The sequence below is a fragment of the Pinus tabuliformis genome, chromosome 2_2 (assembly GCF_031772625.1).
Source record: "Pinus tabuliformis cultivar Carrire ecotype Pingquan chromosome 2_2, CPIR1, whole genome shotgun sequence".
Lineage (NCBI taxonomy): Eukaryota > Viridiplantae > Streptophyta > Pinopsida > Pinales > Pinaceae > Pinus > Pinus tabuliformis.
Genome location: NC_142300.1, coordinates 419,183,478 through 419,195,855, shown reverse-complemented (window position 1 = coordinate 419,195,855; position 12,378 = coordinate 419,183,478). Strand labels below are relative to the sequence as shown.

General features: G+C 41.3%; 1 protein-coding gene across 1 annotated transcript; it reads right to left on the bottom strand.

The window, feature by feature from the left end:
* Positions 1-8,282: 8,282 nt before the first annotated feature.
* On the bottom strand, positions 8,283-8,828 carry LOC149193042 (uncharacterized). The gene has a single exon (XM_089407185.1). The coding sequence runs from the start codon at positions 8,826-8,828 to the stop codon at positions 8,283-8,285; it is 546 nt and encodes a 181-aa protein (XP_089263311.1).
* Between the last annotated feature and the right edge of the window lie 3,550 nt (positions 8,829-12,378).

The window sequence follows — 12,378 nt, the reverse complement described above, 5'->3', positions numbered from 1 at the left end:
GTGCCCTCGCGCCTCCGTAACCTATCGTCACCCGTCATCGTGGCCATCGATCGTCGCACCTTGATCTAACAGTTCTCTGCCTCATTCAATGAAAACCTGTGCGATTAAACCCTCGCCGTCCGATCATCTCCGCCACGATCGGACGACGTCCACTCTTCCCGTGCCCGCAAACTGACCGCACGATAACCCGCGATCAAAAGTGGTTTTCGTTTGTCCCCGCCGCCACGCGTCACAGTTCTAATGGAATCGCGCACCCTTGTACGATTACCACCCAAGGCCCAACGACGGTGCGATAAATATCGCTTACTGCCCATCCTCCGTCCCCACTCATTATCTCCCATGCATGTCTTCCGCTCGATGACCGTTGGATCTGCCCACCCGAGATCCAACGGCTCACGATTGTCCGCCCCCGCTTCTGCCTGATACCTCCCGCCGAGAGATCTCCGCTGTCCATTCATTCGATCCAACGGCTGATATCTATTCCCATCCTGCCCATGCATCTGCCATGCAGTCCTCTCGTCCTTGAACTGTCCCATGCATCCGAAGGACGAAGGTGGCCAGTATCTAGTACGCGACGCATTAGATCCTCAACCACCGCTTTCAACAGACCGTGTACCCGAGAAGAAGAAGGACAAGGCTGGAGTAGAAATTTACATTTAACAAGCATGACATTTTGGCTTATACGACACTCCAACCACTTCAGAGGACAGTAGAGCACCCGAGGAGATCAAATCCATCTGCTACAGCAAGCAATTGCACTCAGAAGTTCTGCCAGGCAGTTAAAGCGGTTGGTGGTCCATTATGACCCCTCCACGCCTAGAATAGCAGAACATTTTTGTAATCAAACTCTATATATACCCAAAAAACAGATGTAATCAGGGTTGATGGTTGTTGTTTGATGTAAGGTTCAACTTCTGGAGACTGTAACTGCTTTGATACTTGTAGCGTCTTCTTCATTTTAAGCTAATACAAGCTTCTTTTGTTGTTAATTGCTCACTTTCCATATCTTTTCTATTCTAGGTTGTGCTGGATATGCATTTTTTCCTAAACTCTTGATGTATAGCATTAGAGGAGCTGGCATCCTACCTCTGTGTTTGAATCTTGCAAGTATCAGTGAATCTGTCAATCAGGTTTCTTTTCACTTAGTGACAGAGAGCTGTCATCCTGTCTATGCACTAGGGAATTAGATTTGTAGACCTTTTAACTGGTTGCAACCGGCCATCACAGGGTCCTGTGCATCTGCTAGTGTGGTCAGTATTCTCCATATTCACCCAATCCTTAAACTGTGAGTAATTGGTGGTCTAAAGCCTTGTAGTTTGGGGGTGTTCACGCATGTTTGGAGTCAAGCAAAGTAGGAGTGGTTATCTGGCTTGAACATGCATCATTCCTTCCATTCATTCATTTCCAACATTAAGTTGAGTTTGTAATGTTCCCGAGCATCTTCGAGCTACAACCTAGGAGAGTTTCTTGGGGTGATAACATTGATTGGCGCCGTTGTCGGGGAGAGGAGATTGAAGCTCAGCTTCCCTGGGAGAACGACACAGCTCCATGCTTTGATGATAGACAAAGTCTGGACACATTTCTGGTTGTAATCATCTATTTGGCCACTCTACTGGAGAACCTACTTGGTGGCGACTCCACATTACAGTCCTGGCTCAGTTTGTGAGGCATACCCGGAGAAATCCTCAGAAATCACTAGCTAACCCAGTGCCTAACCTTGAGAAGATTGCTAAGTAGAAGAAAACATCACAGAAAGGAGCATCAGGATCAGGTAAGCCCAAGAAATCTTATGTATCTTTGAAGGAGAAGGTTATAGCTGAGGATATACAGTTTGAAGATTTAGAGCCTAGCACTGTTAGTAAAGAAATACCTTCAGAGATTCATACAGCTCCTTGTTCAGTCAGTTCCCCTTTGGATCTCAGTCCAAAGAAAGCCTCCCATATAGTCCATCAATTTCCTTCATTTCTGTCATCTATTTCATTACTTCCTACCATTCAATCTGCCAGTATCCTTCCACCTAGCCCAGTCATGGCAGGTCAGCAAGCTCCCACGAAGATGGAAAGAATCATAGCTGCTAGGTATGGACCCCTAGTCTTGCCTGTTCCTTTGAATGCCATGCCTGCAGGAGAATATCAAAAATATATGCCCAAGTTCACTGGTACAGAGGGAGTAACATCTGAAGAACACCTTGAGTCTTTTTATAGTTATGCTGATAACTTAGATATCAGTGAAGATGACGTGTGGATGAGAGTTTTTGTCTAGAGCCTTGATGGAGAGGCTAGAAAGTGGTTCAGATAATTGCCCCATAGGTCCATAACAGACATTGAGGCATTAGATGATGAATTCCTGAAGCAATGGGGAGATAGAAAAGACCTGATCTACTACCATACAGAGTTTGGAAACCTAAAGAGGGAGAATTAAGAGACTAGGTGGGACATTAAAGAACGATCTATCTTATGCCACTGTCCCAGTCTTTGGAGGGGAAAGCATGAGATTTTACAGAGAAGCACAACTGGTCTACATCATCAGTGATGAGAAGAACCCTTCTAATCATCCCATATATGCCATGGACACTGATTTTGGAGCTTGCATTCTCCAAATTGAAGAATCCCAGAAGGCCTCAATGCAAATTAAGAAACCAGTAAATCAGGCCGAGGGAGAGCAAGGAGGTCTAGTTTGGGTGATGTTCTTTGATGGAGCATGTTCTAGGGAGACTGCAGGAGCAGGGGTGGTGCCGATATCTCTAGAACAAGAAAGCACACATCTGTCTTTTAAGCTGGCTTTTCAAGTCACCAACAATATAGCAGAATATGAAGCTTTGCTATTGGGCCTTAATGCAGCTAAAGACAGAGGAATCAGGAATATAAAGGTGTTTGGAGATGTTGACCTTATCATTCAGCAAGTAAATAAAACATTCCAAGCAAAGCACCCAAGGCTGAAAGCATACAGAGATGAGGTATGGAGACTCAAAGATTCCTTTGATAATTTTTGTATCTCATATGTCCCTAGAGCCAAAAATCAGCTTGCTGATTCCCTTGCTGTGTCTGCTAGCATGTTCATCCCTCCCATGCCTCCCAGACTAGTTTATGAAGTTCAAATAAAATACAGACCGTCCTTGCCTGACAATGTCCAGCATTGGAAAGTTTTTGAGGATGATGCTGAAGTGAATAGGTTTCTGCAAGTTATTGATGAATTTTCCAAAATGCAAATTGACCAAGAGAATGAAGCCTTGGAAGAAAGTCCCCAATCCCAGCTTAGAAACAAAATTGGCAAAGATAGCATTGTCCAACTGCCCAACAATCATATACCTAAGGGTCTAATTCCATTAGAGAAGTTGTTTGACCAGAATGATGTGCCTTATAAGGCTGCCCAAAAAGAAGACCAATCTGCAGTCTGTAAGCACAATATAGGGAGTCCAGGTCAGCCAAGGTACATAAATCTGTCCACCCATTTGTCCGCTGACCAAAGTTCTGAATACTGCAATTTAATGAAGCAATTTGCTGATGTCTTTGCCTGGGAATATAGTGACCTGAAAACATATGACAAGAAGATCATCCAGCATAAGATCCCTTTAGAGAAAGACACCATCCCTTTCAAACAAAAGCTGAGACCAATAAATCCTTTGCTCCTCCCTTTGATTGAAAAAGAAATAAAAAAGTTACTGGTTGCCAAAATCATAGTTCCTCTCAGATATTCAAAATGGGTAGCAAATTTGGTTGTGGTGAGGCAGAAAAGGGGAGAAATCAGGCTCTGTGTTGATTTCAAAAACTTAAACAAATGCTCTAAAAAAGACAACTATCCTCTGCCCAAGATGGAGCATCTATTGCAGAAGGTCTCAGGAGCCAAAGTAATGTCTTTCCTAGATGGATTTCAGGGTATAACCAGATTGCTGTACATCCAGATGATCAAGATAAGACTGCATTCACCACTCCTTGGGGCACTTTTATGTATTCCAAGATGCCTTTTGGACTGATGAATGTTGGAGCCACCTTTTAGAGAGCTATGGATATAGCATTTGTGGGAGAGAAGGATAAGTTTGTCCTTGTCTACCTTGATGATATAACAGTATACTCCAGCAGCCATCATGACCATTTGCAACATTTAAAGAAAGTGTTCCTGAAGTGCAGAAGGTTTGGGATTTCAGTCAATCCTAAAAAGTCACAGTTTGCTTTAGAGGAGGGCAAGCTGTTAGGACATGTTGTTTCTGTTGCAGGTGTCAAAATTGACCCAGAAAGAGTAAGAGCAATACAGACCTTGTCTGTCCCGAGATCAAAGAAAGACATCCAGTCCTTTCTGGGCAAAATAAATTTTGTGAGGAGGTTTATCCCAAATTTTGCAGAACTCGTAAAGCACATTACCTCCATGTTGAAAAAGGGGTCAGAGATTAAGTGGACTGATTCAGCAAGAAAATCCTTTGAGTCCATTAAGAAAGCTATTATGGAAGCTCCTACTTTAATCAGTCCAGATTACAACAAGGAGTTCCACATATTTTCATTTGCCTCTGAAGACACCCTTGCAACAGTTTTATTGCAAGCAGACGAGGAAGGCTCAGAGCATCTAGTGGCTTTTTTCAACAAAATATTGAGGGATGCCAAGCTAAGGTATGATATCATTGAAAAACATGCATATGCTCTTATAAAGTCTTTGAAAGCTTTCAGAGTTTATATCCTGCATTCTAAGATAATTGCATATGTACCCTTTGCTTCAATAAAAGATGTCTTAACACAACTTGATGTTGATGGAAGAAGGGCTAAATGGATTGCAAAGTTAATTGAATTTAATATAGAATTGAAGCCCACCAAGCTTGTCAGAGGTCAGGGCCTTGCCAGATTGATGGCTGAAGAAAATTGCAGATCATTGGACATAGATTTCATGAGCATGGATGCAGAAAGGGGGCAAAAAGAAGAGGAAGTAGCCGAACCAGGGAAAGAACTATCATTAGCAGAAAATCTAGCTTCTTGTGATTGGTACTCTGCAATAGCTAAATTTTTGCTGAAGCTAGAAATTCCTCCATGCCTTAGTTCAAGTCGAGCCAGAACTATTAAGCTCAAGGCAGCAACATATTGCATTCATGAAAATCTGCTCTACTGGAGGGACCCATCTAGAATGCTTTTGAGGTGTTTGGACAAAGAAAAATCAATGGAGGTTATGCAGCAGTTTCATTCCAGCATGTGTGGGGGACATCATTATTGGAAAACTACAACCCACAAAATTCTCAGAGCTGGGTACTATTGGCCCACCTTGTTTTCTGATGTCTTCTCATTTGTTAAATCATGTGATAGGTGCCAAAGATTTGAAGGAAAACAACAATTGAAGTCCCTGCCCCTAAAACCAATACATGCTAATGGACCTTTTCAGCAGTAGGGCTTGGATTTCATTGGAGAAATCAATCCACATTCCAGTGGCCAACACAGATGGATCTTAGTAGCCACTGATTATTTCACCAAGTGGATTGAAGCAATCCCTACCAGGAAGGCTAATCATAATGTGGTCATGAAGTTTTTGGCAGAGCATATCTTCACCAGATTTGGTTGTCCACATAAATTAGTCACAGACAATGCAGCAGCCTTCAGAGCAAAAGAGTTGGTGGATATGTGTGACTCAATGGGCATTAAGCTAGTTCATTCCACCTCATACTACCCTCAAGGCAATGGCTTAGCAGAATCTTCCAACAAAAGCCTGATAAGGATAATTAAAAAGCTGTTGGAAGACAACAAAAAGAATTGGGATTCTAAGCTCAAATATGCACTGTGGGCTAACAGAGTGACCATCAAGAAATCCACAGGGAATTCTCCGTTCAGGCTAGTATATGGCACTGAGGCTGTGTTTCCAATTCAGTTAACTCTCCCTGTGGCAAAGTTCCTACAAGAAGAACAGAATGAGGAAGAAGACATGGCAAAAAGGATCACTGATTTAGCAGAGGTACATCAGATCAGAGAACATCTGGTTGAGAAGTTAGTAGCACATCAGCAGAGAATCAAGGAAGTCTTTGACAGAAGGACAAAAACGGATAATTTTCAGGTTGGAGATCTGGTTCTGAAGTGGGATGCATTGAAAGAAAAGAAAGGCAACCATGGGAAGTTTGATGCCTTCTGGACAGGGCTTTTATTATTTCTTAGATCCAAGGGAACAATACCTTCATGCTGAAAAGCATGAAAGGAGAAACAGTTTTTGATGGCCTAGTTAATGGGCATTTTCTGAAAATTTATGTGATTTAAGGTCTTTTGGCCTTAAAGTTGTAAATATGTTGATTTATCAGACTCCATGCCTAATGGAACACTAGGAAATTTTGATAATTTGTTTTCACAGGAAAGGCATTGATTTGCAAGTTCTTGAGACCTCACAGGGAGGATCTCATCCCCAGAAGGAGCCGTTAGCTCTGCTGCAGGTTGCTCATGTTCAAGGAGCAGAAATAAGCACGGTCCTTGCTTCTACTCGAAGAAGGCCTGCACCAGTTATCCTCACCTTTCTCCATTTCCTCGTCCATTCCACTCTTATCTCCTTTACATATGCTTTCCAGTTTAACAATCATGTAAAAACCTTTGCTCTTGAGCCCGCGCGCTAAGACCTAGAGCCCCATACAACCATGATCATGTGCCCTCGCGCCTCCGTAACCTATTGTCACTCGTCATCGTGGCCATCGATCGTCACACCTTGATCTAACGGTCCTTCGCCTCATTCAACGAAAACCTGTGCGATTAAACGCCCGCTGTCTGATCATCTCCGCCGCGATCGGACAATGTCTGCTCTTCCTGCGCTCGCAAACTGACTGCACGATAACCCGCGATCAAAAGTGGTTTTCGTTTGTCCCCGCCGCCACACGTCACAGTTCTAATGGAATCACATACCCTTGTACGATTACCGCCCAAGCCCCAATGGCGGTGCGATTAATACCGCTTGCCGCTCGTCCTCCGTCCCTGCTCGTTATCTCCCATGCATGTCTTCCGCTCGATGACCATTGGATCTGCCCACCCGAGATCTAACGACTCATGATTGTCCGCCCCTGCTTCCACCCCATACCTCTCACTGAGAGATCTCCGCTGTCCATTCATTCGATCCAACGAATGATATCTATTCTCGTCCTGCCCATGCATCCACCATGCAGTCCTCTCGTCCTTGAACTGTCCCATGCATCTGAAGGACGAAGGTGGCCAGTATCTAGTACGCGGTGCATTAGATCCTCAACCACCGCTTTCAACAGACCGTGTACCCGAGAAGAAGAAGGACAAGGCTCGAGTAGAAATTTACATTTAACAAGCATGGCATTTTGGCTTATACGACACTCCAGCCACTTCAGAGGACAACAGAGCACTCGAGGAGATTAAATCCATCTGCTACAACAAGCAATTGCACTCAGAAGTTCTGCCAGGCAGTTAAAGTGGTTGGAGGTCCATTATGACCCCTCCACGCCTAGAATAACAGAACATTTTTGTAATCAAACTCTATATATACCCAAAAACAGATGTAATCAGGGTTGATGGTTGTTGTTTGATGTAAGGTTCAACTTCTGGAGACTGTCTTGCTTTGATACTTGCAGCGTCTCGTCTTCATTTTCAGCTAATACAAGCTTCTTTTACTGTTAATTGCTCACTTTCCATCTCTTTTCTGTTCTAGGCTGTGCTGGATATGCATTTTTTCCTGAACTCTTGATGTATAGCATTAGAGGAGTTGTCATCCTACCTCTGTGTTTGAATCTTGCAAGTATCAGTGAATCTGTCAATCAGGTTTCTTTTCACTTAGTGACAGAGAGCTGTCATCCTGTCTGTGCACTAGGGAATTAGATTTGCATACCTTTTTACTGGTTGCAGCCAGCCATCACAGGGTCCTGTGCATCTGCTGGTGTGGTCAATATTCTCCATATTCACCCAATCCTTAAAATGTGAGTAATTGGTGGTCTAAAGCCTTGTAGTCTGGGGGTGTTCATGCATGTCTGGAGTCAAGCAAAGTAGGAGTGGTTATCTGGCTTGAACATGCATCATTCCTTCCATTCATCCATTTCCAACATTAAGTTGAGTTTATAATGTTCCCGAGCATCTCTGAGCTACAACCTAGGAGAGTTTCTTGGGATGATAACAGGAGTCTCTGGAGGCCGACATGGCACGATTAGGTGGCAGGGGAGGAGGACAGAGGGGAGGCCTGCCACACTTCTTTAGGGTAGACTTTGCCGGAGCTGAAGCCAAATCCATTGGAACTGACTGTGCTTCAGTCCTCCTTTCAGGGGATGCTGCATGTCAAGGTTGTTCCTCAGGATTCCGAGGTTGTTCCTCCTGTATAGGTACCTCTCAAGTCAGTGGCTCTTGTCTCGAAGTTTTTCTGAATGACCCTCCATTAAGGGGGCAATCTTTGAAAAGGTGCCCCACTTTGTGGCATCTCCTGCACCTGAATGGGACGCCCTCATAGTCCAAAATCTGTCGCCTTGTTGTATTCCTCCATTGAATATTTATATGTTCTAGAAGTCCGTCAGTGAGATCCATGTGAACCAAAATCCTGGCATAGGCCATACGCCCCGAAGTCTGAAAGGAGGCATCAAAAGTGAGATAGTTACCAATTGCATTCCCAATTCGCTTGAAGATATCCTCCATCCAGAAGTGAAATGGAAGCCCCGGGAGACGTACCCAAATAGGTCCCACATCCACCCTTTCAAGCTCAGGGTCGAACATCGATGTCCACCTCCTAAGAAGAACAGGGGCTTGGTCGATGTGCCAAACAGTCGATAGTACCCAGTTGGTGTGAGCCAAACAACTGAACCGCATCGCAAACCAACCTTTAACAAAGGTTTGAACCCTAGGGGGGTCCTTAGATGATGGCCCCAAACCTCCACCATCCATTTCTGAAGCCGCTCCACACTAAAGTGTCTGCCGTGAACCCGGCCAACAAGAACTTTCTCCGCAGATTCCATTGACTCCAATAACTGTGTGTCCTCTGTGAGTTTGAGGAATACCTCGCAATTTCGGAGCTTTAGGCACCGTTTTCTCTTAGACCCCCCCTGAACCTGGTGGCCGAGACTTTAGGTACCTCGAATGTATGTGCAACCGCCGGGGAAGTTGATACCCTAGCTGCAACTGTCGGAATGGAGCCAATGCCCGTGAAATTACCTTGCAGAGGAGCCACTGAGGAGAAAAGGGCAGATGAGATGGATGCCTGAGAAGTAGATGCCAAATGGTGGTCGGTCGAGGGTTTGCAGATTCCAGATGAAGAGGGATTCGAACCAGAAACCACCCCTAGGGTTTGTTCACCTTGGATATTCAGAGGCTCAGCAAATGCCAGGGAATTCGGTGAGAGCGGCTGAGTGATGTAGTCAGGGTTTGCTGGGGCATCTTCAGGCAACGAGATAGACGTAATGCGAGAGCTAGTAATGGAGGGTAGGGCATCTATTTCTTCAGAGAGCTCATTGTCGAAGGTGTAAAAACCCTCCGGTGTGGTCCTGGGTTTCGTCCAAATGGGCACTCCCTCCAAAGGGTCCGCAGAATAGTCTAGGAGGTCTTCCATAACTGTCGAAACCGCCGGTTGACAGCTACCTGCAGGTTCGATGCAAAAACAGGGAAACGGGAAGTCGGTGGGAAGGTCCAAACCACCCAAGTAAATTGCCTAACCGGTAACAGCTGAGGTAAAGGTAAACGGGAAGTGGCAGCGAGGGTAACAACTACGGGGGCAGTCGGTGGATGCAGACTGTAAACCCTGTACTCTGCGAACGAAGGCTGTGAAGGAACCCTAATCCCAACCCCATCCTTCCTCTCCTTTAGAAAGAATAATTTTCGTATAAATAGTTCATCAACTTTCTTCATAGTTGATTGCACAAGCCTTTACATCTTCTTTCTTTGTATTATATTCTGCTTCATTCTCTTTCAAGAAATCATATAACCTCCCAATCATCAATAGTATCTCTATCGTCGTCAGTACTATCAACCAATCAACTGTCGATACAATATCAGAGTTCAACTTCTTGCTAAAGGGTGTTGTGATCGATTTGTCATCTAATTAATCAATTAATCAATCAATTGAGCTATAAACCCCAAGTATCTAATTAATAAAGATGTAAAATTATACTAACGCGATGAGATATTTTATTCCTATTTATTCTATTGATTTATAAATTAGTTTTATTGTTTAATTAATTTAATTTTATTTGACCTAAGTATCTAAGAAGTAAATTATTTAATTAATATAATAATTAATTAATTTAATTAATTTATAATTTTTTAATAATTTAATATTTCTTTTTATTTTTTCAAATGTTAATTTTATTTTTAATTAATTAAACCCTAAGTATGTTAATTGATAAATAAGTAAATTATTTAATTTATTTACTTAATTATTTAATTTATATTTTTTTTGTTTTTATAATTTTAATAATTTTTCTTTTTCAAATGTTAATTTATAAAACTATTGTTACCATAATCTATAGTCACTAGAATAAATTTTTATTTTGTTAGAATATTATTACATTATATAGTTTTATAATACTATTATTTGTTTATCCACCTATTATTTAATATTTATATGAATAATATTAAACCATTAATTATTTTTAGAATATTATATATAATAATATTCATTAATATTATCTAATTCATAACTCTAAAATTATTTAATATTTATATGAATAGGATTAAACCATTAATTCTTTTAGAATATTCATTAATATGGTTATAAGGAGTTATAAAAAACTTTATTTAATTATGTTATTAGCTTATTATAATTTTTTATAATATTATTTTATCAAAATTATTTTTAAATTCTTTAATTAATTTCTCTTACCCTTTTTGGTCCAAACCTTGTCTAATTTATGCCCTTAGTCAAATTAGTTGTTACCCGCTAACGGCTAGTTAGCAACTTTCTACATCTATTTATCTCAATGCCTGGATCTGGTTCCTCATCTTGTCCTGAAGATGAACCACATTGGTTGGTTCGAAATGCGTTGACGAGAATATCTCTGATGTGATTTTTACCGAAAGATTTTTTTTATAATTATTATGGATCATAGAAGTCTTAATTCAAAAAAAAAAAAATTCTTTTGTTTGGCAAAGCGGACAGAACACGATATCTTCCTCATACGAGCTCAGTTTTGAGTGAAACGAGTTGCGTTGGGATCGTATCGCTGAGACAGACGCTGTCGTTCAGGTTTTGAGCGATTCTGAGCATTTTGATCTTTGAGCTAAATACTGATCACCTAATCAATATTCTCATTGTAGATTGATTTCTCGTGATCAATTGTTGTCTAGATCTTTATTGGGTATGTGAACAAATTTGAACATCAAAAGCAAGAACAAAGAAAAGTATGGCAAGACCACTCTGCTAAATATTTTGGGTTCTCCTAATTTTTCTTCTTTTATACTAGATTTGAATGTGGATCCAATTTTATTTTTAGTTGTGGATGAATGTAACCAATGTATTTGCTCCAACAAATCCATTTCTGATTTGACCAGATATGGCATCTATATATGTTAAATCTAGGCAGATTAGGCTTGTTCTCTAATATGATTCAGATTTCACTCTGTATTGATTGAGAGAACAATCAGCACAGATGTTAGACCTACGATACCACACTTTGAGTTTCTGAGCTATCTGTGTTACTGATTAGCTCAGTGTCATAATTTGTAGTGGCCTAGCGAATGCATGATGGAGTGCCATGTTATATTCAGGGTATGACCCCAATTCTCTTCTTTGGATGAGTTCATATATCATTCAATAGATCTCAACATATAAACAACCACCTGCCCATCTCTTTCCTTTGTCATTAACCAACGAAAGCCTCTTAATCAAAATTTTCGTTTCCCTTTCATGTATCCAAGCTATACGAGTGTGATGTGCAATGCAAAGTGTCAGCGACTATGATTTAAAAATGGCATGAACTTTGTGAATTTTGTTGCCCACAACAAAGTAGAAGACACAACCTACTTATGGAAGCTTGTCCAAGCTTTTAGAGAAGAAGCAAGCTGTGGATAAGCTCATTAGTGGGAAGAATATGAGTGGGAGAAGTTAGACACTAAGATAACCCGATTTGGCCTGATTTGTGAAAATCTGTGAAAAAGTGAATCTGTGAAAAGAAGAAGAGAATAAAAACAATTTCTCTTAATGGAAGAAGGATTTGTATAACCTGTAGATGAAAGAAATTGATCTTCAACAACATGATTATTCTATGCCCTAACTCAAGCAGAATCCATCCATGAGTGTTAGTGAATTTAATTTTTAGACACAAAGATTATTTATTGCGTTCAAAAACAATAATTTCTTTTTTTGGCTTTCTCTGAAAGATTTATGGTGTGAAGGATATATGTATGCGAACAAGTCTCCTCCTAACTAGCTGTCACATAATATTGGTCTAGTTGAAGTAAATAATTGTGTTTGGAGAATAAGATTGGTGTTCCTTTGATCAAT